General features: G+C 29.0%; 3 protein-coding genes across 3 annotated transcripts in view; 2 read left to right on the top strand and 1 right to left on the bottom strand.

Moving 5' to 3' along the window:
• Nucleotides 1-1,420: 1,420 nt before the first annotated feature.
• Nucleotides 1,421-7,050, top strand: LOC128392847 (uncharacterized). Its single transcript, XM_053352935.1, has 3 exons — nucleotides 1,421-2,338; nucleotides 6,364-6,622; nucleotides 6,711-7,050. The coding sequence occupies exons 1-3, from the start codon at nucleotides 1,804-1,806 to the stop codon at nucleotides 6,865-6,867; spliced, it is 951 nt and encodes a 316-aa protein (XP_053208910.1). The 5' UTR covers nucleotides 1,421-1,803; the 3' UTR covers nucleotides 6,868-7,050.
• A 10,253-nt stretch (nucleotides 7,051-17,303) lies between these two features.
• Nucleotides 17,304-20,461, top strand: LOC128392842 (galanin receptor 2a-like). The gene is made up of 6 exons (XM_053352929.1): nucleotides 17,304-18,845; nucleotides 18,928-19,122; nucleotides 19,225-19,348; nucleotides 19,512-19,726; nucleotides 19,795-19,927; nucleotides 20,032-20,461. The coding sequence occupies exons 1-6, from the start codon at nucleotides 18,466-18,468 to the stop codon at nucleotides 20,380-20,382; spliced, it is 1,398 nt and encodes a 465-aa protein (XP_053208904.1). The 5' UTR covers nucleotides 17,304-18,465; the 3' UTR covers nucleotides 20,383-20,461.
• A 3,329-nt stretch (nucleotides 20,462-23,790) lies between these two features.
• Nucleotides 23,791-26,583, bottom strand: part of LOC128392872 (homeotic protein spalt-major-like) — a 50,645-nt gene continuing 47,852 nt past the window's right edge. Inside the window, exon 4 of the mRNA XM_053352961.1 lies at nucleotides 23,791-26,377. Within this exon, the coding sequence (XP_053208936.1) occupies nucleotides 25,536-26,377 (842 nt within the window). The 3' untranslated portion in view covers nucleotides 23,791-25,535. The remainder of the gene's footprint in view (nucleotides 26,378-26,583) is intronic.

The following is a 26,583-nucleotide window of genomic DNA, read 5'->3' as shown; positions in this document are numbered from 1 at the left end:
CTCTCTCTCTCTCTCTCTGACTCCTTTTCCAATGGTTCCTCAATCTCTTGTTCATGGTGGTTCATCTAATTTAATGTTCCAATCAGAAATTAACCTCTTTAAATGCTTGGCTTATAATTGCAACAATACATCTCACCAAGATTCATGAAGGGAATGCAAAGAAAACGATAATCATGAAAGTAAACTGATGAAGAAAAGAGTTGAAACTGTTTGCAAAACCGGAAAAAGATTTTTTTCAATGCCTTTCTTTTTTGTAGATATAATATAATCCTCAATGATACAATTTGAGACGATAATCTCTCGTTGATTGTTATTATTGTCCAACCATGATGATGATGATAACTGGTAACGATGACAATGGTGATGATGATGATGGTTGACTTGGTGTTTCCACTGGATGATGATGATGATGATCAAATTGATGTAACTCTTTTTGTTTACATTACTGTTTCTGGATCAAATCTTATTGATATTACAACTAAATTACCCACTCCACCCAACGGATTGATTAAATTTTCTTGATGATGGTAAAAAGAAATACAAAGAAACAAAAAAAAAAAAAATTCTCCGGAACAAAAAATGATACAATTAACAATGGAAAAATGGTATTCATTCATTTTCTCACTCTTCTGTTTAAGAGTTAATTGTTACATGGCTTGATTATCGTTCTGGTTTGTGAAATATTATTTATTTTGGATAAGCTTGACCGAGAAAAATGCCTTCACATTTTGCCGACATGGACTCGAGGATTGTGATGATAATAACAAGGGAACATCATTATCTTACAACAGAATGATATTCATGAGACCGTAATGAATTGAAACATCATCATCATCATCTAAATGATGATAATCCAAACAATCATATTCTTAATCATTTTCGTTAATCATCATCGTAATAATAATAAGGAAATTGATGAAACAAATTCACCAGCAAGAGAAACTATTGTCATGATAATTTCTCATATATATTAATATAATATAATATATAAAAGAAAGATTCTTTCTCTTCATCATCATCATCATCATCATCATCTCTAGTATCATCATTTACCTGTACTTATATTGTATATGCTCAAACAATTGATTATAATTATTACCATAACAATCAATTTACCATTTATTGTTGTTATTATTATACATATTCCAGAATTAACTAACCTCCAATACTAATCAAATGATAATAATCACATCTCTCTCTCTCTCTCTCTCTCTCTCTCTCTCTCTCTCTCTCTCTCTCTCTCTCTCTCATTATGATTTTTTTGTTAATTGTATAAAAATAATAAGAACTTGTTTTGAATTTCGATTGAGTTAATTATCCTAATTATTACTCATTATTACTCATACAATAAGTTAATTGGTACACAAAAAGAAAATGTAATCATGTTTAAAGCCTGCGGGTAAATTGGTTGGTGATAAAATGTATCAGCGACACAGAAAAACAATTTTATCCTTCGAGGTAATTACTAGATGATGATGATGATGATGAAAAACTGTGAGAAAAAGATGATGAAGAAGATGTCAAGATGATGATGATGATAAAAAGCATTTTTTTCATTGGATGATGACCGACCCGTGAAGATCATAAAACCGTGTTATGTTCAATTCGGAACAAAAAATTCTTAGCTTCTTTTATCTTCCTTTTATCTCTCTCTTTATTCCTTTCTTATCATCATCATCATCATCATCATTTCACAGGTATCTAACTTACCTGAGGCTTAAATCTCCATCTTCTGTTTTTCAAACTCTCATACAAAGTCATGTGTAATAACCAACACGTTACAATATTAAATGAACAAACAACATGGCGACTTTATCAATATCCGTTAACCAATTGAGATTATTATTGTTAATTGTTACCACGGTCACTTTATTTACACCACCAGTTGAATGTAAATTTGATTCAGCAGAGGTTTTTGGCCCATTACCTGATTTATCATCTTCATCTTCATCTTCATCATCAATTGATTCTGTTAATTCATCTTCATCTTCAGAAAAAGTTTCCATATCCAATGAATCTAAAAGTTTTCCTTCATTGTTTTCGCTGAAAAATCTTCTCCTCTCTCCATTCATGTCTTACAGAAATTTATCTTCAACCCTTTTATCATCCTCATCATCTTCTCATCCTTCACGTCAATCAAGTGAAACATCAATATCTGATTACGCTGTTTCTCATCCATTAATCAGTGATTCCAATGCACGAATACCTTTGTATCTTTATAATCCCGGATTAGCTCGTAAGATTGGATTAAGTACTTTATTAATGACAAGTGTTATCTATGGATTAACCATCTTACCAGCCATTTATGCAGTTACTGGTAATCTAAATCTACCCTCAGGTAAAATAATCAATTAGTTAATCAAAGTGTTTTTTTTGGTTCAATTGAAAGTGAAAGTCAAACAACCTACTAAACAATTAAACCACAATGGAAACACTCAGATATTAATATCCATTCATTTCCTATGATTGGTTTTCCAACGATAAAATCATGATGATCTTCATTTGTGATTAACAAGAATCGCATCACATGATAATAATTATTACACTCATCTTTTCATGAGAACATTGAAAAAATGGTAAATCTAATTTTACCCATTAGGATTTAGAGAGACTCTTAACCATGAGAAGAGTTTATGAAAATTTCGATTCATTTTCGAGTTTTAATTTGATATTAATCTAGACAAGTTCGAAGAGTAGGAAAAAAAGTTCTGAATCCTGAGAACAAATGATGAAAGAAAAAAAAAACTTTAGAATTTATGAGAGTAAAAATAAGTTGGAATAAGAAGAGAAGAAGAAATTATTTTCTTCACCATCACTTTTATTCTGAACTTTTGATTTCTATTCTCATGGTAATCAAATATAAGAGAAGAAGATGAAGAAGAAATTTTTTTAAATTATTCGAAGAAAAGAAATTATATATAAATAATCAAGGAAATATCAAGAGAGATTATTGATAAATACAATAGGATTTCATGGTCTATGTACCATGGAAAAGAAATGATAACAACAATTCAATCCGATAAATAGGAATTCAATGATTAGAATCGAAGAAGAAAAAATTTTTTTTCCAAATCAGAAAACTTTCAACTTTCGAACCTTCAAAATCGAGCCCATTTTGTTTCTTATTTAACAGAAAAGGTTCTAAGTTAATTCTGACAATTGTAATAATCAAAATCTAATCACGATTATGATTATCAAAAAGGAATTACAATTTATCATGATTGGTGGAAGCTTAATTTCCAATCATTTAATCAGCAAACTATTTACAATCTGATGAAAAGATTTTGATTATTATTTGATTTTCACAATCGTTCAAATCTAATAACTAAATCGTTGATAAAATTTTATCATATTGATTATCGTTAATTGTTAACCTTTATATTGGATAATAATATAATCATTTCATACAAAAGGGACACAATCAATTACCAGCATCAAGGTTAAAGCTAAATCAGTTAAATCAGTTGAATCCTTTTACTTTAGTACAAACAAAATAAACATTTATTTTCATGGATAACACCATGGGAATGAATCAGAATCCAGGAAAATTGAGAAAACTAATCTTGAATTAATCTTGTGTATCAAATGGACTCGAATGACCTTTTTGATTGTTATCCTTATTGTTATTATTTATTTTATCAGTAATTTTTATTAACTAACTAATCAACAGCAAGAGTTAATGGTCAGCTATTAAAAGTAATCACTGACCATGAATCTGTTGGGGAAAAAGTAAATAAAAAAAAAGGTTCAACCCCTTTGCTTGACCAGTGGTAGTCTCTCCTTAGTATTGTCCATCATCATCATCATCATCATCATCATCTTCTTCTTCATGATAAATACCCTGAAATTATCATTTTCAGTGGATGAATGAACTCGAAATACCTTAGAACATTTCAAACGAAACATAAGTTCGAGAGAAAGTTCTAAAACAAGTTCGATTGTATAAAACTTATTTCTAATCTTTTCTGATTAGTCATTTTCTATCAACAAGATAATTGATTGATTGATTGATTGATTAATTAAATTGATTAACACGATTGAATAACTCGTTTCTTATATTATATGTATAAACACTGTTCTTTGACTCTAATTGTTGAATAATTAATTAGAATGGCAAGTTAATTATTTATATAAATAATGAAGACAGGAAACAATTAAGTTTAACTTTGTAAGTGTTAAAGTTTATTTTTAAATTAAAAGGGTTGATTGTGATTATCCTTCAATGAAATTAATAGTGTGATCAAAGTTTAACAATTAAATTATCATGTTAGTAAGTAAAAAGTTTAATTGACAAAGAAAATTGTTAATTCAATTACAACGTTTGATTGTTATAATGTCAATCAAGTGTCTTGATCAAGTTTAATTTGCTAAATTTTATCATCATCACAATCTAATCAGCTTTCATGCTCAATTTTAATCAAATTAAGTTAATCCTCATAATTTAATAAATTGTAAATACATTGTCATAGTAGATTAACTAATAAATTGAGTTAATATGATCAAACACAATCAATTATAATTTAGTGAACAAGAGTTATCTTAATGATCACAATTTAACAATAAAATCAGCTTATGACAATCAAAATGACAATTGATAATCAGTGGGAAAGTTAAATTGTTTCTTAGATTGATGAAAATAATTTTGATTGTGATTATGATGATATTGTTAATAGTTAATGATGGCTGAGCAATAGTCTAGTTGATTAACCATAAAGGTAATAAAATAATATGAGAGCAAAAAAACAATAGCCTAAGGTCATTATTTTATCTTCTCGTGTTATTAATATTATTAGAGAATCATTTTCACAAAATTGTAACAACCGATGATGATGGAAATACATTATCAACAGAATTCAGTCATGAAGATAATGATGATAGTAAATTATCATCAGAATAACAATAAATAATATCAAGAATCATGGTTATGATTATGATGATTGTTTCTTATTGATGATTATCTTTTGGTGTATTTAACTTGGAATGTGACTTGTAGTCGGTGATGAAGATGATGAAGATAAGATACATGTATAAGAGAGAGAGAGAGAGAGAGAGAGAGAGAGAGAGAGAGAGAGAGAGAGAGAGAGAGAGTAAATATAATCTCTAATAATAGAAACTTATGAAGATAATGATGGGGATGAGGATGAAAATAATATACTAGATTAAGAAGAAAAAAACTTCTCCATCAAATGAAGTTAATCATCTATTGTGTCTTTTTATGGATTCATGATGATTCTTGATCTCATGGTATTCTGAACTTTTTTCACCATCACCTCTCTCTCTCTCTCTCTCTCTCTGTTGTTTTCTATTGTTATTTTCTCGTCGATTGTAACACAATAGAAGACAACGAAAGAATTTGTCAAAATTCTAAGGGAAAGAAAAAGAAAACGACAATCGAAAGAATTTGTAAACTCAGAGGAAGAATAAAGAATCGAGAGAATGTGAAGAATATCTTCTTACAGGTTATTCTTTGTTAGCAGTAATATGAATGAGAATTATTTTTGATTTCTCTCTATTGATTTCATTCATTTCTTTGGTGAGATTGAATAACGTCCAAGAGATATCGATCGTCTCGATGTCTTGTTCTTGTTGATTTCTTCTTTTCGCCTCAAGAAATATTAATAGTTTCCAAAGAAACCCCAACATTGTTGAGATAATTTCCATTCCAATGAATCAGATTTTTTTACCCTGTGATCTTTGTTATTATCACTAATCTCTTCTGAATTATAATCGTCAAAACTTTTATCTAAGATCATCTCTCAATCCAATAATCATCTCGATTAGAATTGAAAAACAGTAACGATAAGGATTTACAATTTATTCTGTATTAAGATTACTATCTTAATCCTCCCTGGATGAGGTAACATGAGGATAAAAAAACGATGATTAAAACTGAGTTGATCAGTAATTTCATGTTTCAATATATTGATTATATCCATGACTTACATGAAATGATCAAGGTTAACGTCATGATGATCATCATGATTGCTATTTGGTAACGGTAAATGTAATAATGCTTGATTTGGTTTGTTAGCCTACTGTCAATCATGATTGAAACCATTACATGATTTGTATCAACGATGATGATGATTGTTTCAAAATTAATATTTCTCTCATGACATGAGACAATGGACAGAGAGGTCAAGCTATACACACAAATGTAAAAAGAAAATGTTACCTGTCGGACTGAATGATGATTGAACTCTAATTCGAGAGTAGTATTAATAGTAAAGTAGTTTTTATTTAGAAGAATTGATTTTTAATCGAAATGACACTTTTTTTTCAATCCAATAAATAGATTAGAACATTTAATCCAATCGAAAATTTTCTTATTCTCATCTGTTATTATTATATCCAATCTTTTAGGACTAATGAGTAGTCTAACTGGTCGACGAAGACGGAAACGGTCATTTTACCTTGGAACACCCTGGGAATTACCTCTGCTCGATAAGCCGACAACTGAAAAGTTTCTTTCTCTCCTTGAGACAACCCTCGAAGTGAGAAAGGTCCACTCAACACCCTGTAAACGTCAACATCTTTGTAAAGTTTACCAGTGGTCATTGAAAAGTGAAGATCGACCAGTAACATTGACCACCCTGGAAAGAGCATTGGTCAATATTTTCGGGTAAGAATTTACTCCTTTTCCAAATTTATATTGGAGACTTATCCAACCTAATCACCAATTTCGTATCAATTGTTTCACTTGACCACAGAGTTGCCGCTGAAAGAAATGATTTACATCTTAAATTGGTTCCCGCTGTTAAATTGTATTCGGAAGCAGCTCTGGTTGCCTTAACCGGATCAAATTGTTCACTAATTTATCCTTGCACAGAGGATATTAATTACAAGAAAGGCTCAAGAATATTTTAAATTATATCTTAATCATTTGGATTATAAACAAATTAAATCTCTCACAACGATTAATAAATTATCTTCACTAAGTAAATATCAATACATTCAAACAATTAACCATAATGAGATTGCAAATCAATCAACTTCAAATATTTATTGTTAAACTATTATCTTATTGATTGAATAATAAAAAGTTTTCTTAACAAATAGTATCCTCAACAATCAATTACTTAATCAATTGGATGATTACAATCAGAATGGTTGTTGACAATTACAATTGTATAATTGTTTCAATCAAAGACTTCCAATCAAGGTTAGAGTGAAACATTTATCTTGAAAGTGATTCTATTCAATCAAATTAAATATTAAAATTTCAATCTAAACAAAAATAGAATCAAATTCTTATAGCCTAAAGCTAAATTCACTTGTATTGCAAAGTCACAATTAACATTTAACTGTAGACAGGAAATTATAATTAGCAATTAAATTATTGATACAGTTTGACTTGTTGATCAAAGTAAAAAACTTAAATTAAGCCAGAATTTGATTGCAATTACTTTTTAGTTAATTAAATTGACTGCAATTGATTTGATTTTCATTTTAAAGATAAACATAAACTTCACAGTTCCAATGAAACTTTTTATCGGAATCAAATTCCCATGATTAATGGTTATCAGCAATTGATTATAACGATTCTCGGCAAACCAATGTAAATATTATTCAATATTAATTGTATTTTCCAAGGAGGATAAAAGTTTCTGTTTTCAATTCTACCATTTAAACTTGAATAAGTTCAAAACTTTTTTCTCCATTGAAAATCTAAAATTGCCTGAGGAAGATTTTATATTTTTCCCTCTATCTCTCTCTCTATGTGTTTTTCCATTACTAAATATTAACCACTTTTAAAATTCATATATACCATGATCATGGTGATGCTCATCTTGATACTTGGATTAATATATTACAATTTCTATGCTGACAAAATGAATTGAAATACTCAAGATGTAAATGTAAATACATGTTTTCTATTCATTGGAATCCATGACAGGGATGGATAACAATATATACAGAGAATGCTAATAATCATGTCAGAATAATAGAAAATACGATTTTTTACCAGCAAAAAAAAAATAGTTCTCTTGGTATTTTGTCAGGGTTTCAGCTCTAAGCATCAAAGTAACATCATTATATTCAAGCAACAATTTCCATATCTTCAGATATTATCACTATCATGGAAGGTTGAAAATTATCATCATTGTGATTATTATATTTATAATCAACATCTCGCTATTTTTTTCTCTTATAATAATTCACATGATCCCTAAGGCAATCCAGACATTTCCATATGAAATATATCATGTCAATCATGCAATTCAAAACAGAATGTTTGACTTTTCATAAGAGTAATTAAAATTTTCGTATTACAAACAGGTAGACAAATTTGTCCTTTTCATTTGTCAAGTCGAATATTTGTAGCATTTGTAAGCCTAATGTTAACTTAATTGTTCACAATTCAAATAGATTATTCCAAAATCCAAATTATGACTCAGAATTTACAATTAACGTAATAGGATATCAACAGACATACCCTGAATACAACTTTTGCAATAAATACAGATAATGTACATTATTTTTAATAACTACAAGTATAATTAACTTAAATCAAAAGAGTTAACCTTCAGCTTTACTATTTAATTCATTCATAATTTCTTATTGTTTACATTTCTAGTTGATAACTGTTATATTTTGATTAATGGATTAAAATTATCAATGATTTTTCATTTGAAAAGGTGACTCTTAGATGGTGAGGCTCTATGATGCTTTAAAAAAAGTATTGTTACTTAAGATATCAGAGAAGATTGTTCTTACGCCATTCCCACAAAGAACATTTTTAATATTTGAATTAGCCTAGGTAATTTCTTATATAACTAATAAAGTGATTTGATCATCTAATATTTCAATTAATCTGATTGCAAAAATTTCAAGTTGAAAGAAATGAAAATTTCAATCTCGTCAATTGGTGAAAATTTAGAGTTGCAATGAATAACCAGAGTATCAAAGTAAAATAAACAATAAAAACTCTTTTAATTACAATCAACTGATCTCAATCAGAATTTTTTGGTTGCAATTGAAATATGCTGCTACAATTGCTCGTACAAACCTTGATGTCTTACAATTTACAAGTGGAAAATAAATCCATTATAAAGCTCTTATTCGTCTTTCTATTGAAATTAATTATCATAATCAACTTTGGTAAATTTGGCTCATCATGATGAATTGGATTACTATTATTAATGGTATCATTATCATATCATCATTTGCACAAAGTAAAGGGTTAGAATTGTTTAAAAGTACTTATTGCAACTAACATTATTGTAAAATTCTTGTGGAATTTAATTGTTAAGGTGAACGAAAATAAAATAACAATAATAACAATAACAATAAACTTCACTTGATTATCTGATGTAACCTGATGAGTATGATAATCATTGGAAATAAAATATTCTGTGAACTCAGATAATAAAAAATTTCAACAAATCAACAAATGAAACTTTTTCATTTTTTCTCTTTTCTACTTATCAAATAGAAAAAATATGATTATTTAATTACAATTGTAATTATTGATTGATGTCCATTTAATTGTAATAAAATATTAAGATTAACTATTATTATTATTAACATAATATTGTAACCCGATCTTTTCTATTGAAATAAATTTACCTCACAAAAATTTTCTTCCACCTTATCCATATTAACATTTAGGTGCATATGTCGACGATAATTTAGATGCATAGATTATGTAGTGTAAAATAAAGTAAAAGAAAATAGTAAAATCAGATTCCTTTGGCACGTTCATTGTAATAGAATCTAAACCTGTTAATTTCTCACTGGCATTCAGTTATGAGAAAAGTTTCGTTACAAAAAATAATCTACTTAATTAAATTGATTTTCTTTGTGTATTTGGCTTAATCAACTGTGTTATGATAAAACACGTGAATATAGTGGAGTCTTAGACAGTGATGTACTATCAGGTGGATATATTTCCATAAAATTATTCTTTCAATTATTTCCACAGGTAAATACCTTTTGGTTTCGTTATGACCATAATGTTAACTGATATTCGATTGGGAAGTGGTTATTAAACAAGAATTAGCTGTAATTGGCCTCGTAAACAATATGCAAAGTAAACTAAGTTCTATTCATAGCTTTATATTATATTCGATGCAAATTTTTAGAATAGTAGAAAAGAATAGTGGAATTTTTTCTCGTACTATTTTATCCTAACAAAAATCAACTTTTGATTTACAAATAATTATTGTTAATTTTCCTTATCAAGAAAAATATACATGTAGCTGCTTATGAATTGATACTATGATAATTGACCTGAAGATCTTGTTAAGTTAATCTTGTAAATTATTTTTTACTTCTTATTTGACTTACCTAACTGAACTTTCATCTTCCATGATTAAACTTGATTCACTTAATACTACAATTGTATCATTTGAAATGGTTAAGCTGAAAGTTGATTTATTATTGTGAACATTATTAGTTTAGTAACTTTTAGTTAGTTTAATCAATTGAGTGTTAAAAGTAATAATCTCAGTGTTTATTGTCCATGTGAATACAAACACATTGCCATGGGAACATAAGGAGAGGAAAATCAAAAATGATGCTGATGATCATGATGGTCATGATCATGATTGATGATAAGTTTACAGCATTCACAAGTTATAAACTATCAACAGAGTTCAGTTGACATCTTTGAGGATTTATCATATGTATAAGACCATTTCCTTGCCATAAGCTTCAATCAGATGAAAGTTCACTCGACTTGGAATTTGATTAACTAGCAATATGATGCAGATAAACACTGAATTTGAATGGTAACTATTACGGAAATGATAAACTCTTGATGATTCATAAGTATCTCACAAATCATATTCATACCAAGAATACAAAAAGATACCCTTGAATCTATCATGTAGTATTAAAAGATTTCATAGAGAGTAAATTAGATAATCATGATTTACTTATGCATCTTATATAAAAGTCGTAATGTTTTATCATTCCAAGGTAAGAATTACCTTTCACTTCATGGTATTAAATCAGAATTCCTTCTTGCTCCAAGAATGTTTTTCTATTGAAATTGATAAGTGGTTTTCGAGACAAAAAAGAGATGAAGATGCATCATGTAGATGAAAATTTCGTTTAGGAACTTTTTTTATTCTTTGTTATTCTTTGGATTTCATGTCGAAAATTTTTTCCTCTCTCTCTCTCTCTTTCTATTTCTTTCTTATTTTTTTCCATTTTCCCTCTTTGGTGCAGGGAAAGAAAGTTCTGGTTATGAATAAAAACAGAACTGGGAACAAGGAGAGATAAATTCTCTGTCTTTAATATAGAACTAATTGTTCTCAGAGATAATCTTTTGTATTCCTTTTTATTGATTCGAAAAGTGAGACAAAATAGAAAAATTTCTCTCTCTCTCTCTCTCTTCTCACCTCACAATCTTATCCATCAATTGATGAGCTAAAGAATAAGAAAACAATGAAGAAGAGAAAAAAGAAAAATAAACTGGCAAAAACTTTTCTTTTTCCAATTTTTTTCTATTAGTTTTTCTACTCAATTTATGTTCTAAAGGCCGAGATATTCAATTAGTAAACTCAGAACTTTTAGAACTTCTTTCACTTTGATCAACTTGTTTCTCTTCCTCTTTCTAAATATTTACTGAAATTGCGAGTTAAATCATAACTGTTTTCGAGTCTAAACATATAATGACCTTAAGACATTATCATGGTTTCGATAGTCATATGATATCGTATTTTTCATTCATGTGATTTTATTAAATTTCATCTGTAACTTGACCACGAGTTTTACCAGAATTATTTGTTAATAATGATCATCAAGGGTCATTATCGATGAGAAAACTCCTCTATCTTTATTCAGTAAATCGGTAAGTATATATAATCACCATGTTTAGATTTTCTCATATGATTAAATGAATTTTTCCCCTGGATCTCAGTTAACCTGGAATAGTGTTCGTACTTGAATTGCTTTGGTTGATTAAACTTGATAGAGTATCAAATATACAAATGTAAGAGTGGTAATTGTGTTAAATTGATTCATGGAACTGGAAATGTAGACTTGGTAACAGAGATCCATGAAAATCTTAACTCATTCATGGTAAAAGTTTAAGTTGTTTCTCACTTTGATTCTTAAGACTTTTGTTTACATGTGAATTCACATTTAAGAAATAATCAAAAGGGGAAAAGTTCTTATAATCATTATCATCATGGAAACTAAGCTATTAACATGAAGATGAGACTTGAGTGAGATGAAACTATTTGCATCATTAGATAATAATAATGATGATAAGTTCAGACTCTTATTATATATCATTGGATCTGGAAACAAATATGAAACAATGCAAGGGAAAAATATTGTACCATGGGAGCTTCATGATAATATGTTACCATTTATGTTATTTTATTATCGTTTCTTGTTTTTTATTTTTATTATATATTCGGATCATCATAATGAATCCGAAAGTCTTGATATGATAATAATAATAACATCATGATGGAGAAACATTCGAATAGCTGAATAAATGAAAATAGAAGCAAAAAAAACACACATACATGTACATGTATTTATCCACACGAAGCTCAATTCTGTTACATCAATAGATATTTTTACTCTTTTTATTACCTTATTCAGGAAAATTATCATCTGTAAACCGATAACCATGATAACCATTTGAATCGTGTTGGTTTTGAGGTGGAAAGAGTAAAGTTTTACATTCACATAATAGTAAAACTATCATCAGTTTTATTTGCTTACTCTTTTTATCACTTTCATTTTTTGAAATTTTTGTTTCTATGACTGAACTTATTTACCAATCGAATCATAAAAAAGCTTCATGAATAATTTATTTCTAAGTTATAGCATTTCAATTGGACACTGGATTAACCATAACCGATTTTATCTGATGAACTTTTGAATTTTTGATTCAATTCCAAGATGATGATCGACTGTTGAACTACAGATAAGATGAGAATGCTTTCTAAAAGTATTAATATCATGGTTTCTACGATTTTGATTGATTGATATTCAATTTTGAGTTTACAAGGATTTCATCAAATTGTGACACAAACTATTGACTAAACGATGAGATGAGTAAATTAAACTCAAGGGTCAAGAGTGGTCAGTCTCTTGAAATGGAAGAGCAAAAAAAGAGAAAGAAAAAAAAACTTTTCCTCATAGTGACAGTTAAGTAAACAGAAATTAATTCAATTAATTTATCTCATATATTAAGTACTTGATCAAGATTAAAGTTATTATCCAAACATGAATCAAGAAATGATATTGATCAAATTAGTTATCAATTCTGATGATCATATATATCAAATTTGGTGAACATTATTAAGGGAAATCTATTGAATTCAATGAATATAAGATGATCCATTTTAATCATCCTGTCATCCTGTTCAATCAAAATGAATCCCTTTCTTTTTCAGTACAATCACTCAGAATATAAATGTTATCACCCTGTACTGATGATAACATAGCGAAATGATATCGTATTATTAAATCAAATTTCTCAGAAAAAAAAGTTCAAACTCTCATTAGAAACTGAATTAATATAAATCGTCTCCCAGTTCTGTATATTATATTATCTAAATATGAAACATTAGCATGAAAAATTGTCACATAAATAGTAACAAAGAAAAGGTAACATTTTCTTAGCCGTTGATGATGAGGATGAAAATGTTATCATGATAATTTAATAATATCATCAAATTGTGAAATGATAAATATGCAAATCGGTATAAAAAAAAGTTTATCATCAACTCGTAATCGTTTAATGTTAACGGTAAATGAAACAATCTCCTTTCAATCAACATGGAACTTTTTTTCGCTCATTTTTCCCTTCATGTATTTCATATTTACTGTCAACACAATGATGATGAACATTTATCTTTTCATCTTCCAATGATGTGTAACTCACCCTTCACCTTGATTTTACAGGGTAAACCATGAGATTGATAAATGATTATAAGAAACAAAGAAAGTTGAGAAAAACAATCAATTCTAAAATGAGCTGAATGAGGCAGAAAAATTGAAATGTTGGTAAATATTTTTATTCTCGGAATTATTATATCAATATGAATATCATTTTGATGATAATCGTCTCAGCTGAATACTAAATTTCTGATACATTTTTCATCTTCATCATCTAAATGTAATATAACACTGAAAGTTTTTTTTTCCTTCTATCAACCGTATAAGTAAAATTATTTTTTTCTGTCTATGGAATCGATAGGTGAGGGTGGAAAATAGGATAAGAATGGCATTGTCTCGGAAGAAAAATGGAATGTGAAAGAAAAGTGAGTGAGAATAGTAAATAAAGGATGATCGAAGATGAAGAGAGAGAGAGAGAGAGAGAGATGAATTAAGCGATTCCGTTTCATTTACGTTGAAGAAATTCTTGTTGGTTGTCTGGGTGGCATTTGAGAATTGAATTGACACCAATGTTATTGAAGAAGTCGAAGTGGAGAAAAGTGAGAAAAACGAAAGAGAAATGACATTATTAATAGAAAAATATTCTGAAGATAATAGCATATGATTCAAGTTCAGATTCTTTTATAACTTCTCTCTCTTTCTGTTACAACAATGAGAATTCAATTCATCTCTATTTTTTACCAACTTCAAATTCAATTCAATTCTTATCCTTCGTTTCATCACCTTACCAATTTTCATCCCAGTCCACTAAATAGATATCGTGTGTACACGATCACTCAACTTCTCAAATTTCATGATAAAATCCAAATGAAATGAACCAGAATAATTATTTTCATATCATTGCGAAAATCTCATAACACTAAAATTCAATCAATGTCATGATAAGCAAGAGAGAGAGAGAGAGAGAATAAGTTACGATTTCGACTTGGCCAATTCTTAATTTCTTAATAATCTAAATGTCTGACTTTTATCAGAATTCTCATGAAATTATCACATTTTAGTCAGTAAATGATTTGAATTTGAAAGGGAAACTTTTAATCAATTGATTTATGCTATTATCACAATTCACCAACTTAATGTGATTCACTTTGTTTTGTTGGTCATAATAATCAAAACTTTTACTTCAATTCAGTTCAGAACATTTTTTTTTATATGATTCGAATACAATTTTTTATTGTATTTGTAACAACAATAATTCAGTTCCCATGGTGTAAAGATTTTTATTTATTTATTTATCATGATGATTCCATTAAATCAAGGTCAATTTACTCCATGATATACAGTTGAAAGTTACATAGAAAAAGATATAAAAAAAGTTCTGATTTTTTCCAGAATTCATCGTGATGAGATTATAAAACTTGCGATTGTAAAAGAATGATAAATCATCATCATCATCATTGTCTGGAAAATTTTCTTTATTCAGCAATAATCATATAAAAGGTAACAATTAAACGTGAACAGACTAATCACCATGATAATCAATAGTTAAATCATAATCTATCGGCATCACCATGATGCCCACTCATTGACCTCTAGATGATATTTATATCATCTAAATGGTTGATGGTGATTTCTGTTGATGGGATGAGAAAATCTAAAATGAGTCAAGATTAAATTGATAACATTATTTATCATTCTGATCTCATTCAGATGAAATCAGAATTCATATGAATCTTTATATTTATTCACAGATATGATTTCATGATGATTTGATCATCAAGAAGTTCAATAAATGATGATGATCACCGTTATGGGACATCATCATCCTCTGAATTTATATGTTACTAACAATGGATTCTAATGAATTCTGATTCTCCAGGTATTTTGAGTAACTTTTCTGAATAATATTCTAAAAAAACTTTTTGCCATGATAATCAGTTAATTTGAATTTCTCTCTCTCTCTCTCTGCTTTTTTTCCTCCACTTTAATAGACACCATTGGTAACAATTTAGCTCAATTTCATTGTGATTTAATTTTCATGGTAATTTGTTATCATACGTTTATTTTGATCATAAAATTGATACAATCAATTTAGTAGAAACATTTTCATCTTCATTATCATCATGAAAAAGATCCTATTATCTAAAAGAAATAAAGTGAAAAAGAAAGAGAAAGATGAGAAAATGTTACCAAAATTGTAATATCCATCACAGAATATTCAGTTAGCTATATTATCTTTTACATGGAACTTTGTTTTTTCTTCTTTATCTTCTTCTCCTTGTTTCTAACTATTGTCATTCTTTTCATTACTTTTCTGTATGACAATGAGAAGATGTGACCAAGACACCAGAGTAATCAAGTTATCATCACAATCGACTGATAAAAATGATGATCAAAATAACAGAGAGAGAGAGAGAGAGAGAGAGAGAGAGAGAGAGAGAGAGAGAGAGAGAGAGAAATATGGATAAAACAATTCACAGAACACAGTAAGGGAATAAGAGGTAATGATGATAAAAGAAAGAGAGAGAGGAAGAGGAAGAAGGAAGAAGACGGAAGATAATGATGGAAATTGGTTCAAACAGGGAAACCGTTTAATGTAATTTCAGGGTTACCCAGAAATGTTCATATTCACATGAATGGCATTCATCATGTTGATAATTGTCTCATGTTGTTGTTGAACTTAAGTTAACCAAATGAACTATTTTTTTTCCACTTTTTTGATTGAATTTATATCTCGAGGAAAAGAAGACGAAACTCGGAATTCTGTTTATCATGAAACATTCTGTTTACCAACTGGAAATTGAGTTTTTTTTGTTGTTGTTCTCATTTTCTATTAAATTAAACTACAAAGTAGTTAAAAAAAATAGTTTCTCATTGTAACCATAAGCTCATAATCAAAGATGAGCTTTAGAACTTTTTTTTCTCTCGTTGTTCTATCTACTGAAAAAAAAGAAGAAGAAAAAAGAAATTTCCTCTTCTCAACTCCCTGTATGGTGGAAAAGGATAACACCGAGTTACGAGGTGGGTTTGGTAATGGAAACAAGAACAGATTTCGATCACACTTCTGATCAATCATTTTAGTCAATCAGAAATGACATAAAGATATGAGATAAAATAGAGACAGAGGTTTAATGATTATCATCATCATCATGGCGATAAATTGATAACTGATGAATTTACAGAGTTTGATGGAGAAAAAAAATTTCTCAAATTTTCTGAAGAAACATTTTCTCTCAAATATTGGTAACCATGGTTATCGTTTTCTTATGAATGATAATAATGAGAATCGAGGAAAAAAAAATAGTAAATTGATAAACAGAATTGAAGATTATGATGATTATGATGATGATGATGATGATCCAGGGAGGGAACTAGTAAAGATTTCGTATTGACTTGTTGATACTTTGTAACAAGTTGACATGCTCCATATTCCCGTTATATTATCTATCAGTTTCAATTGAGTTTCATTCAGTTCAGTTGGAGATAAATTTCAATTCAGTTTGTATTCCTAATATTTATCATAAAGATCAAGATATCAAGTTAATTCATTTCCAAAGGATTTACTTTTGATATTCACTTGAAACCTTCAAAATTTTACCTTCATCATCATTATAATAGCTTTAAATAATTAATCAATTCAAGTTCATTAATTAACTTTCATATTTACAAGTTTCAAGTGATTAACTATCTGCAAAAATATTCACCTTTCTCAATATACTGTTGTTCAGTTTTCAGCTTTATAATTAATTGTGTTGACAATTTAAAAACTCTGATGATAATTTTCACAATCAACCAAATGGATTAGTGATTCATTATAAATTCATTTATAAAATTGATTTGATTTTAATTAAGTCAAGTAACTTGATTAATTAACTGTTCATTTGTTGAGATTAACTTGAAATATTATATTCACAGTTGCAACTAATCCAGAGGAAAAATATTGAAATGAATTTGATTCAACAATTTGGCTAATTGTTTACATCGTACAAGTTTTAATTGATTAACTGTGTGTATGTGTGAATAAAATTAAATGAAATTAACATTCGATAATCATGATTATCTTTCATGAGGCAACAATTTTCCATTAAATTCTCAACTGAATTAAGTTGAGTAATTCAATTAGATTCTCATGAGAAAAGTATGAATTTATTTTCCAACAGAAAAGTCAAACTTTAAAATGATTTTCATCTCATCATCAACATTGACACATTACAATTAATCCGAGGAAATAAACAAACTTTCAATTAAATTGATTCTCAAAGTGATTAACATAATATGGTTTTCTATTTTCTGATTGATTTCAGTTCATTAATCAGTGTTTAATCATGATCATCATCATCTCCATGTAAAAATGCAAGTTGATCAATATGAAACTTGAAACAGTTGAGAGTCTGTTCAAGACATTCAAGTGACTAAATTAAGTTTAAATCAAATCCAATTTCTTGATTCTAATCAATAGCATAGCAAAACAACAGGGAGTGATCATTATCATCATCATTGTGTCACTTTAATGTGATCAGTTTTAATTAACATCTCAAAGATAAATTTAGACACCAGAATAATTAAATCATATTGTTAATGTTTCCCAAATACAGCAACAATTAAAATGGATAATGAGATAAAGTGATAATCATCATCATCATCTTCCTCGCTTTCATGGCATCTCTTTCAAGTGAATCCTCATTTAAAACAATTAACGAGACAATATATAACAATCATCATCTAATTAAATCTAATTATTTTCACATTTCCAATGACAATTACATGATATCAAGTGAATCTCATACACTTATCGATGGATTATCAAATGACCAGAGTACCTATGAGAGTTACGTAAATAGTAATGGTTTCAATGAATCGGACATTGATTCTGATCTTAATGTTTTCTACCATCGACCAGAGGAAATGCTCCTTCCATGGGTTCATAATAGTTTCTTTTACCCGACCATGGTCACTTACATATTGACCTTTATCTTTGGTGTTTCTGGAAACAGTGTTGTCATTTGGTTTATGCTTGGTGACAAAACCAATCGAAGGTAAATTTTCACTCAAAACAATCAGACCAATGGTCAGTTGATGGTTTTATATTTTTTTGTTTCTCGTCATTTCTTTTAACAGTGTAACAAGTGTCTTCCTGGTCAGTTTGGCAATTTCTGACCTCTTATTACTGACCATTGTAGCACCTCTTGATATAGCCCATTATTTTGTCGTTCAATGGGACGTTAACGGGAAAGTTTGTAAAATGGCCGCTTTCGCTGAATCGGTCTCAGCATTTGCCTCGATACTCAATTTGGTTGCTGTTACATTTGAAAGGTAAGAATAATAAAATGCAAAAGTCAATCGAATCTAAAAATATTGATACAACTTTTTTTATTTCCATTTTTATTTACTTTTATTATGTATCGAAATAAATAGATTCATAGTGATCGTTTTTCCTCTTCGTTCTCGCTCGTTATGTACAATGGAAAATTGTAAAAATTTTGTTATCCTTGTTTGGGCTTTGTCTATGTTTCTAGCATTGCCAACGATTAACATTAAGGTAAGTTTCCTATCCACAGGTAAACTATTATTATCAGGATTTAATGAGAGTAGTAACTCATTACAATCAACATGATGTATATAACAATTTAATTACGATTGATTTCCTTTCTCTCTCTCTCTCTTTGTCTTTTATTCCTTGTTGTTAATCATAATTAATTCAGGAAATTAAAACATCAACCTTTTATAATCATCAAAATACAACAATTACTTTGTACGATTGTAAAGAATCTCGAGATACAATGGGTCTTTACCTTACTATTTATAGATTTATCTTCCTCTTTGCTCTTCCCTCTATCTTCATGATCGTATTGTATACATGGGTCATCACTGAACTTTGGATATCAACACGAACTATGGACGAATTAACAAATAACTCGTAAGAATTTTTGATAAAAATGTTCTCGCAACCTCACCTCTCTCTCTCTCTCTCTCTCTCTCTACTAGGAGAGTTCATCGCTCTGAGTCTCGAGCAAGTATTAGTAGAGATACTTGCTCATCTCCGACTAATCATACGGTAATCCTGAGAAGTCATTATCCAGGTCAAGAGACACGAGACGTTAAATCGGCAAGAAAACAGGTAAATGTCGAAAAGGGAAGATATTTATTTGTTTTTTGTTCAAAGTTGACAAAAAGTTCTAATGAAATTTTCATTTTGTTTTTAAAATTGTTTTCGTTGAATAGGTAATCAAAATGCTTATTCTGGTGGTGATTCTTTTCTTAACCTGTTGGGGACCTCGACTTATCGGTGAAATTATGCTCATTTGTGGTATGAATTTCGCGTTCAATTATACAACTTACGTGATTCGAATTGTCTTTTTCCTCCTTCCGTTTATTCATTCGTGTTTAAATCCAATTGTTTACTGTTTAATGTCATCCAAATTTCGTAAGAAAATCATTGATTCAATTGACCAATGGTTCCATCAGGACAGAGTCTCAGCAGTTGATCTTTCCTCTCGAATTGAAAACTCTAATAATGGACATTTAACCTCGATTTATACAATACACAATTCGTTTGAAACTGTTGCCCAATAATGTTTCTTTCATTGAACCAAAAATTCAACATGTATATTATTGTAACTCTCATAATAATAAACAACCCTTTCAACCTCAATCTAATACCGAAATCTTTTTTCCCACTCAAATAATATAAAAACGTTCACAACAATCAACAAACTAAACCTACTAACAATTTATTAGTTCAATTTTCATTTCGATTTGAAAAACTCGAAAAGTAGTTTCAATAAGAACCAATAGATGGCGACTCCTGTCAGAAAATTTATGAATCTTTTGCTTTTCTGTCACTAGATGGCGGTAGTAGCTCCATTTTATTTTGGTATTTTTGAAAATTTGAATTGGCTTTTAATTGTTTTCAACCAATTTGACCTCTTGGTCAAGTTAATCAGTAGTTAAATTTCATTTAGATTGGATTATGATTCGATGGTGTGGAGGTTTGCATCTCTCATCGAGTAAAACACTCGATTGGCTGGAGATTCAAATGGAAGCTCTGAAATCGTAGGTTTCGTTTTCACCGTTCAACTTGTTGGAATTGGAGTTCCAAGTTTCGAGTTTGTTTCTTTAAATTACCTTTGAGAAAGAAGATTGTTCGGTTTAATGAAAGTTCATTTTGTATGGATTTGATTTTTAAGAGTTAATTTGGTTTAGTTTTGAAGGAAAACTTTTCATGTAAGAAAAAGTGGATTCAATAATTTCTCTGAAACGAAAGAAAATTTCATGATGCTGATAATGATGATTGAAGATGAGAAAATGAAGATATTATTGTCAAAATTGTCAGGATAATTTTCTCATCAAGTTAATATCATTTGTCTCATATATATAATAGTTATTATTATCTTTCACTCTCATGATATTTATACAGAAGCTGAAAAGTAGATGAGGAAAAAAAAATTAGAAACTATTTAAACATGATTAACTTTTACACCACTGTGTCAATTTAAATTGCTCAAGGATTAAAGAGGATTGTTAAAGATGATGATAAAGATGATTAAAAGAAAGAGAGTAAGTTAGAAATGTGATTTCGAAAGCTGAAAATGTACAAGAAACAAAAACAAAGGCTCGAACTTTTTTCAACGAGCCAAGATAGTTGATAGAATGTAAATTGGTTCAATCAATCATCCATTTAACTGTTAGAATAAGAAACGTTTTAAACATCTTCATCTTCATCTTAAATTATTACCGTTATTATTACGAAAGAGATGAGAGAGAGAGAGAGAGAGAGAGAGAGAGAGAGAAAGTTATTCAAGCTCATTAACAGTTAACGATAAGATAATAGGAGATGAAGATGAAGTATTAAAAAAAGGAAAGGGAAAAGATGGAGAGTCAGCAAGATCCAATTGAGGAGATGATGGGCAAAGATGATGAAGATGAAGATGAAGATGTGTCAATGATGATGAGAACTTTTTCTTTTCTCTTCCTCATCTTCCTAATCTTCTTCTTGCTTTTGTAGTTGAATGTTTTCCCTTTTTCTTAAATGAAAGGATTCATCTCATATGATTGGAAAATCTTATGCCAACAATTTAAAACTTGATAATAAGATAATTGATAAATTAACTTGAACAATTATCTTTCTTACTGGTGATTATAAATGAAGTTGTATCACAATTTGTTAATTGTTGATGATTAACGAAGTGTTTGGTTTATTTTTTTCTTTCTTTCTTTTTCTTCATCATTTCTCATTTCATGTATTACTAATGTGATCTGATTAATTGTTACTGAATTGTTGATCATTCAATTTGCTGATTAAATGTTTATTTAAACTTTTTCATTCTTTGGTTAAATTTTACTGATTTTCATACACTATTTAACTTATTAATTTGTTGGCAATTTAAATTGTTCTGACAGAATCAAAGTTTCAATTTTTTTGTTTCTTTTCACCATGAAAAACAAATGTCAATGAAGCAAAATCATCAACAATTAATTGTTACTGTTAAGATAAACACAAACAATTTAAATTTTTCAATGATAATAATGAATAATCAAGAGCAGAAAAGGTTAACACAATAGTTGATTGTTAACAATCAAATTCATTTGAAAAGTAAATCACTTTCTCCGAAAAGTTCAAATTTTTTAATAAACAATCAACTCTAATAATAATCAACCCAATTGAATCAATTTCCTGGTTTGAAAATACAAACTAATTACAATACAACTAAACAAATGGACTAATAATCAATGGCTGATAATCAGCTGATCAAATATGAAGATGATGATGATAATAATTAGATAAGTTCTAATGAAAACAAGTTCGAGGCTCGAAAACATTTTGATAACCTTTAAGGTCAAAGATTGAGTATAAAGGTAACTTGATATTATCTTTTATTAATTTGTATTCCAATTAATGGGAATGCTTATCGATTATAATTTATTAGGATAATCAATTTTTACAATTAAATTTTATTATAACAATTTAGTGTGAAAATGAACAAAAAAGATAAACATAAATAATTGACAAAATTGAGATTAACCATCATGATGTTCAGGTTTCAATCTCAACATGAACATGAATATAAAACATTAAAAGGTAATCATAAAAATCACATTTACCAAAATCTAATCAAATTAAGATTATCATTATTAGTATTATTATTATCATAGCCTTGATTGTTTCAACTTTAATTACTCTGTTTCCAAATTAGATTAAGTCTAATCTTTAGTTTTATATATGATATATATTATCTAGATTATGATGATATACATTAAATTGTTTTCCAAGTGTAATCATAAAAATTGTAATATTGTTATTACTTATTATCTATTATCATGATTATAATCAATGATTAGATTGTATCTTAAATTGTTTCCCATTTAATATACTATCATTATGATCATGTAGTTGATTATATTATCTGGAACATTTTGATTGTATCTAAAATCAATTGATAATCAACCTGAATTTGGATCATTAAATTAGAGGATGATTGTTGTTACTCTTGTTGAAGATAAATATTATTACATAAACAATCAAGTTAATTGTATCAAATTTCAGATTAATTATATTTAATGATAATTATTATAAAGAGAGAGAGAGAGATGACAAACTTAATTGTGATTGAATTTCATTAAAAGAGTTGATCATTTTTCAAAAGACGAGGATGTAAAGAGGAAAAGGAAATGAGAGGAAAACTTAATTGTCCACCTATTGGTATGAATGTCTAAAGATGATTGATGACCTCTAAAGGGGTCAAAGGTAAGAGTTGAACTTGGAGGAATATCTAAATTTAGGTTAATCTTTTTTGCTCGTGTTTAATTCAGTAGATTAATTTTCAATTGTGATAAATTGATTTGAGCGCAAGTTGAACTAATTAAGAGTTAAAATGGGAAATAGAAAGTTAATTATCTTAAATCAGGCGAAAATATTAGACGAATCATAATTAGATATTTAACTGATGATAACAATTAACTTAATTGTCGTTTAGTTTCAGGAATTTACACTTAATAATAGTAATTTTTGCTTCTAATAGGAAACTCAGGGTTAGACTATTAATCTTAAACACCAACAATTTAAGCGTACACATAATCAACCTGATCATCCATTTCTCTACTAAATCAGTAATGATTATAAATTGTGAATATTATTGTTAACTGTCAAGATGAAGATTCGAGAAAAGTTTTCACCATGAAACCTCCGATTCCATGAGAATATTAAGAAAAAAAATAAGTACCAACAACAACTGAATTTAAGCCAATATTAACACAGTTTATTTTTTTACTTAGCTAATAACACAGTACATGATAATTTGTCAACCCTAAAGAAGAGAAAAGAAAGAGAGAGAGAGAGAGAGATGATGATGAGGATGATGATGATGAGAATGGTGATGATGATAGTGTATAAATTATATTCCCATGTTATGATAACCATAAATCCTCGTGTTGAGTTTGTTATGATTGTGTTGGTGTTTTTGGTGATGAAGATGATGGAGATGATAAAACAAATGCGAATTCAAGTTAAGGAATTGAACAAGTAAGAAAGGTGAAAAGAGGAAGACAAGACGAGGAAGATAAAGAAGATAAGAAAGACTTAAATAGAGAGAGAGAGAGAGAGAGAAACATTTAAATGATATAAGGTAAAAGCAACATAAATTGATTAGTTGATTGATTGATGTTACATTGATTTCTGTTTAAATTGTTGTTGTAGTTTTTTTATTAATATTACATATTGATGATGATGATGAAGATGAAGATGATGAGGATGAGGATGAAGATGATGAGCATTAGAAAGAGAAACAAGAGGATTTATCCAATATTGATAATAAGGAAGCTGAAGATTAGATTACGATGAAGATAGAGATAATGGAAGATGAAGTTTTTGTGTTTTCTTTTTGATGGTCTCATTTTTTTTAATTGTTGGTGTTTCCTTTTTGATAATTAAAACTTTTCCTTAATTTAGATAACGCATATTTTAGTTAATTACAAGTGCTTAGCTAATATAATATCAGTTTTATTGGGTGTGTCAATGGTGGATTAATGAGCGTGACAGTGAATACCTAAATCCATAGATGAGAGATTGTTGTAATATCGTTAACGAAGTAAAAGTTTCGCCAAAGTTTTGCTTTTCGAAGGAAAATTTATCTCAAAATTTCGAGTTGAATCAAATTGAACTTGTGGTGAATTGAATTAATTGCACATTTGATTTGAATAAAATACCAGGATCAAGAGATTTATCAAGCAGGCTCGAAGAGAAATCGAGAAGAAACTCCTCGAACGGGTATCAGGTCAGGATTTAAAAGCGAAATGAAGAGAGGGAGAGACAAATAGATTAACAGAAATTTGAGCATTAAAGGGTAATTGATGATCTCCCTGTCGAATTCAATCTCGAAACTTGGGTAGAAAAAATTTCTTTCCGATGGATCGGCAAATCTTCAACCTTTACCATCTAATTATTTGTCGGAAGATCAGGTCACTTCTTATTTTTTAGCACGTTAATGTCTATTTTCGATGCTGGAAAGTCCACAGAAGAGAAAAGAAAAAAAAGAAAAGTTTTTTTTTCCATCTCCATTTATATATATTGATAATACTTTTCGTAGTTAATTGTTGATTGTTTATTTGCATTTATGATGATGACGATAATGCGGAAGTGGAAATTGAGTTTGTTTGTTTACGTTGTGAGTGTTTAATTTTATAAGAGTGACTATGTTTTCTTGTGTCTCCAAGAGGTTTCATCTTTATCATCATTGTGAGATCAGGAATGGATAGTAAGGTGTTGAAGGTGCGAGATTAGGTAGATCAATGGACATCCTTCGACCCCGACGGGATGAACTGTTATTCCAAACATGAGTTCCCATGTGAACTTTAAGATTACCCTTAGTGGTAAAGGGTCGACTACAAATTTGACATTTAAAGGGCTTATCACCGGTGTGGGTTCGATGGTGGATTTGTAATGCACTGTGACTTGAAAAGGGTTTATTGCATTTCTCACAAACATGTTTAGTGCTATTTAATGAAGATCGAGATGAAGATGAGGTTGATGATGAATTTGTTTTGGCTTCACCACCTTCACCATTCGGTGTGGCCACCGAGGATGATGAATGTCGATTATGATGATGATGATGAGAATGATTTGAATGGTGAGGTTGATTGTGATGATGAGAATGATGAGAATGATGGTGATTATGATGATGATTATTATTATGATGATGAGGATGATGTTGATGATGAGGCAACGCGGAGCTATGAGATGAGCTTGTTGATGATGATGATGATGCTAATCTATCATGATTTTTGTTTCCATTATTATCACCACCGGTTAATTCACCTTCTTCACCAATATCTTCCCCTCCATCATCAATGTCATCCTCTTCATTATCACCTCTTTCACTGGCTTCTTCTCCATCATCATCTTCCAATCCTTCATCACCCCCACCACCCTCGGTGTTACCACTACTGTGAATATCGTTTCCACCGTCAATGAAACTCGTATCACCATGACCCGTAGTTGAATGAGCTGGACCAGAGGAGGTGGACATGTAGGTGGTACTTGCATTTGATTCATCTTTACCCTCTTCACAATTAACTAAATTAAAACGGGAAAAACAAATCACAACAATTAGTCAATCACAATTGATATTTAAAAGTTTGTCTAATCCATTTTATCAAATCATTTTTTTGTTGCTAATCAAACTTTCACTTTAATAAAATTGTCCATTTGAAAGTTTTGTCAAACTTTTTTAACCAAAACTTTTACTATTGATTTAATCTCTCTATTGGTGTTGGTATAAC

This window comes from Panonychus citri, unplaced genomic scaffold (assembly GCF_014898815.1).
Source record: "Panonychus citri isolate SS breed McGregor unplaced genomic scaffold, ASM1489881v1 Contig00137, whole genome shotgun sequence".
Lineage (NCBI taxonomy): Eukaryota > Metazoa > Arthropoda > Arachnida > Trombidiformes > Tetranychidae > Panonychus > Panonychus citri.
The sequence above is the reverse complement of the archived record's forward strand: the minus strand, read 5'-3'. Positions and strand labels throughout refer to the sequence as shown.

What these genes read in the sequence shown, in the direction of transcription:
- LOC128392847 (XM_053352935.1), top strand. Translation starts at nt 1,804, where the DNA reads ATGGCGACTTTATCAATATCCGTTAACCAATTGAGATTATTATTGTTA. An exon ending in TAATCTAAATCTACCCTCAG is followed by an intron (nt 2,339 to 6,363) that starts GTAAAATAATCA and finishes CCAATCTTTTAG; the next exon opens with GACTAATGAGTAGTCTAACT. An exon ending in GCATTGGTCAATATTTTCGG is followed by an intron (nt 6,623 to 6,710) that starts GTAAGAATTTAC and finishes ACTTGACCACAG; the next exon opens with AGTTGCCGCTGAAAGAAATG.
- LOC128392842 (XM_053352929.1), top strand. Translation starts at nt 18,466, where the DNA reads ATGGCATCTCTTTCAAGTGAATCCTCATTTAAAACAATTAACGAGACA. An exon ending in GTTGCTGTTACATTTGAAAG is followed by an intron (nt 19,123 to 19,224) that starts GTAAGAATAATA and finishes CGAAATAAATAG; the next exon opens with ATTCATAGTGATCGTTTTTC. An exon ending in TTAAATCGGCAAGAAAACAG is followed by an intron (nt 19,928 to 20,031) that starts GTAAATGTCGAA and finishes TTCGTTGAATAG; the next exon opens with GTAATCAAAATGCTTATTCT.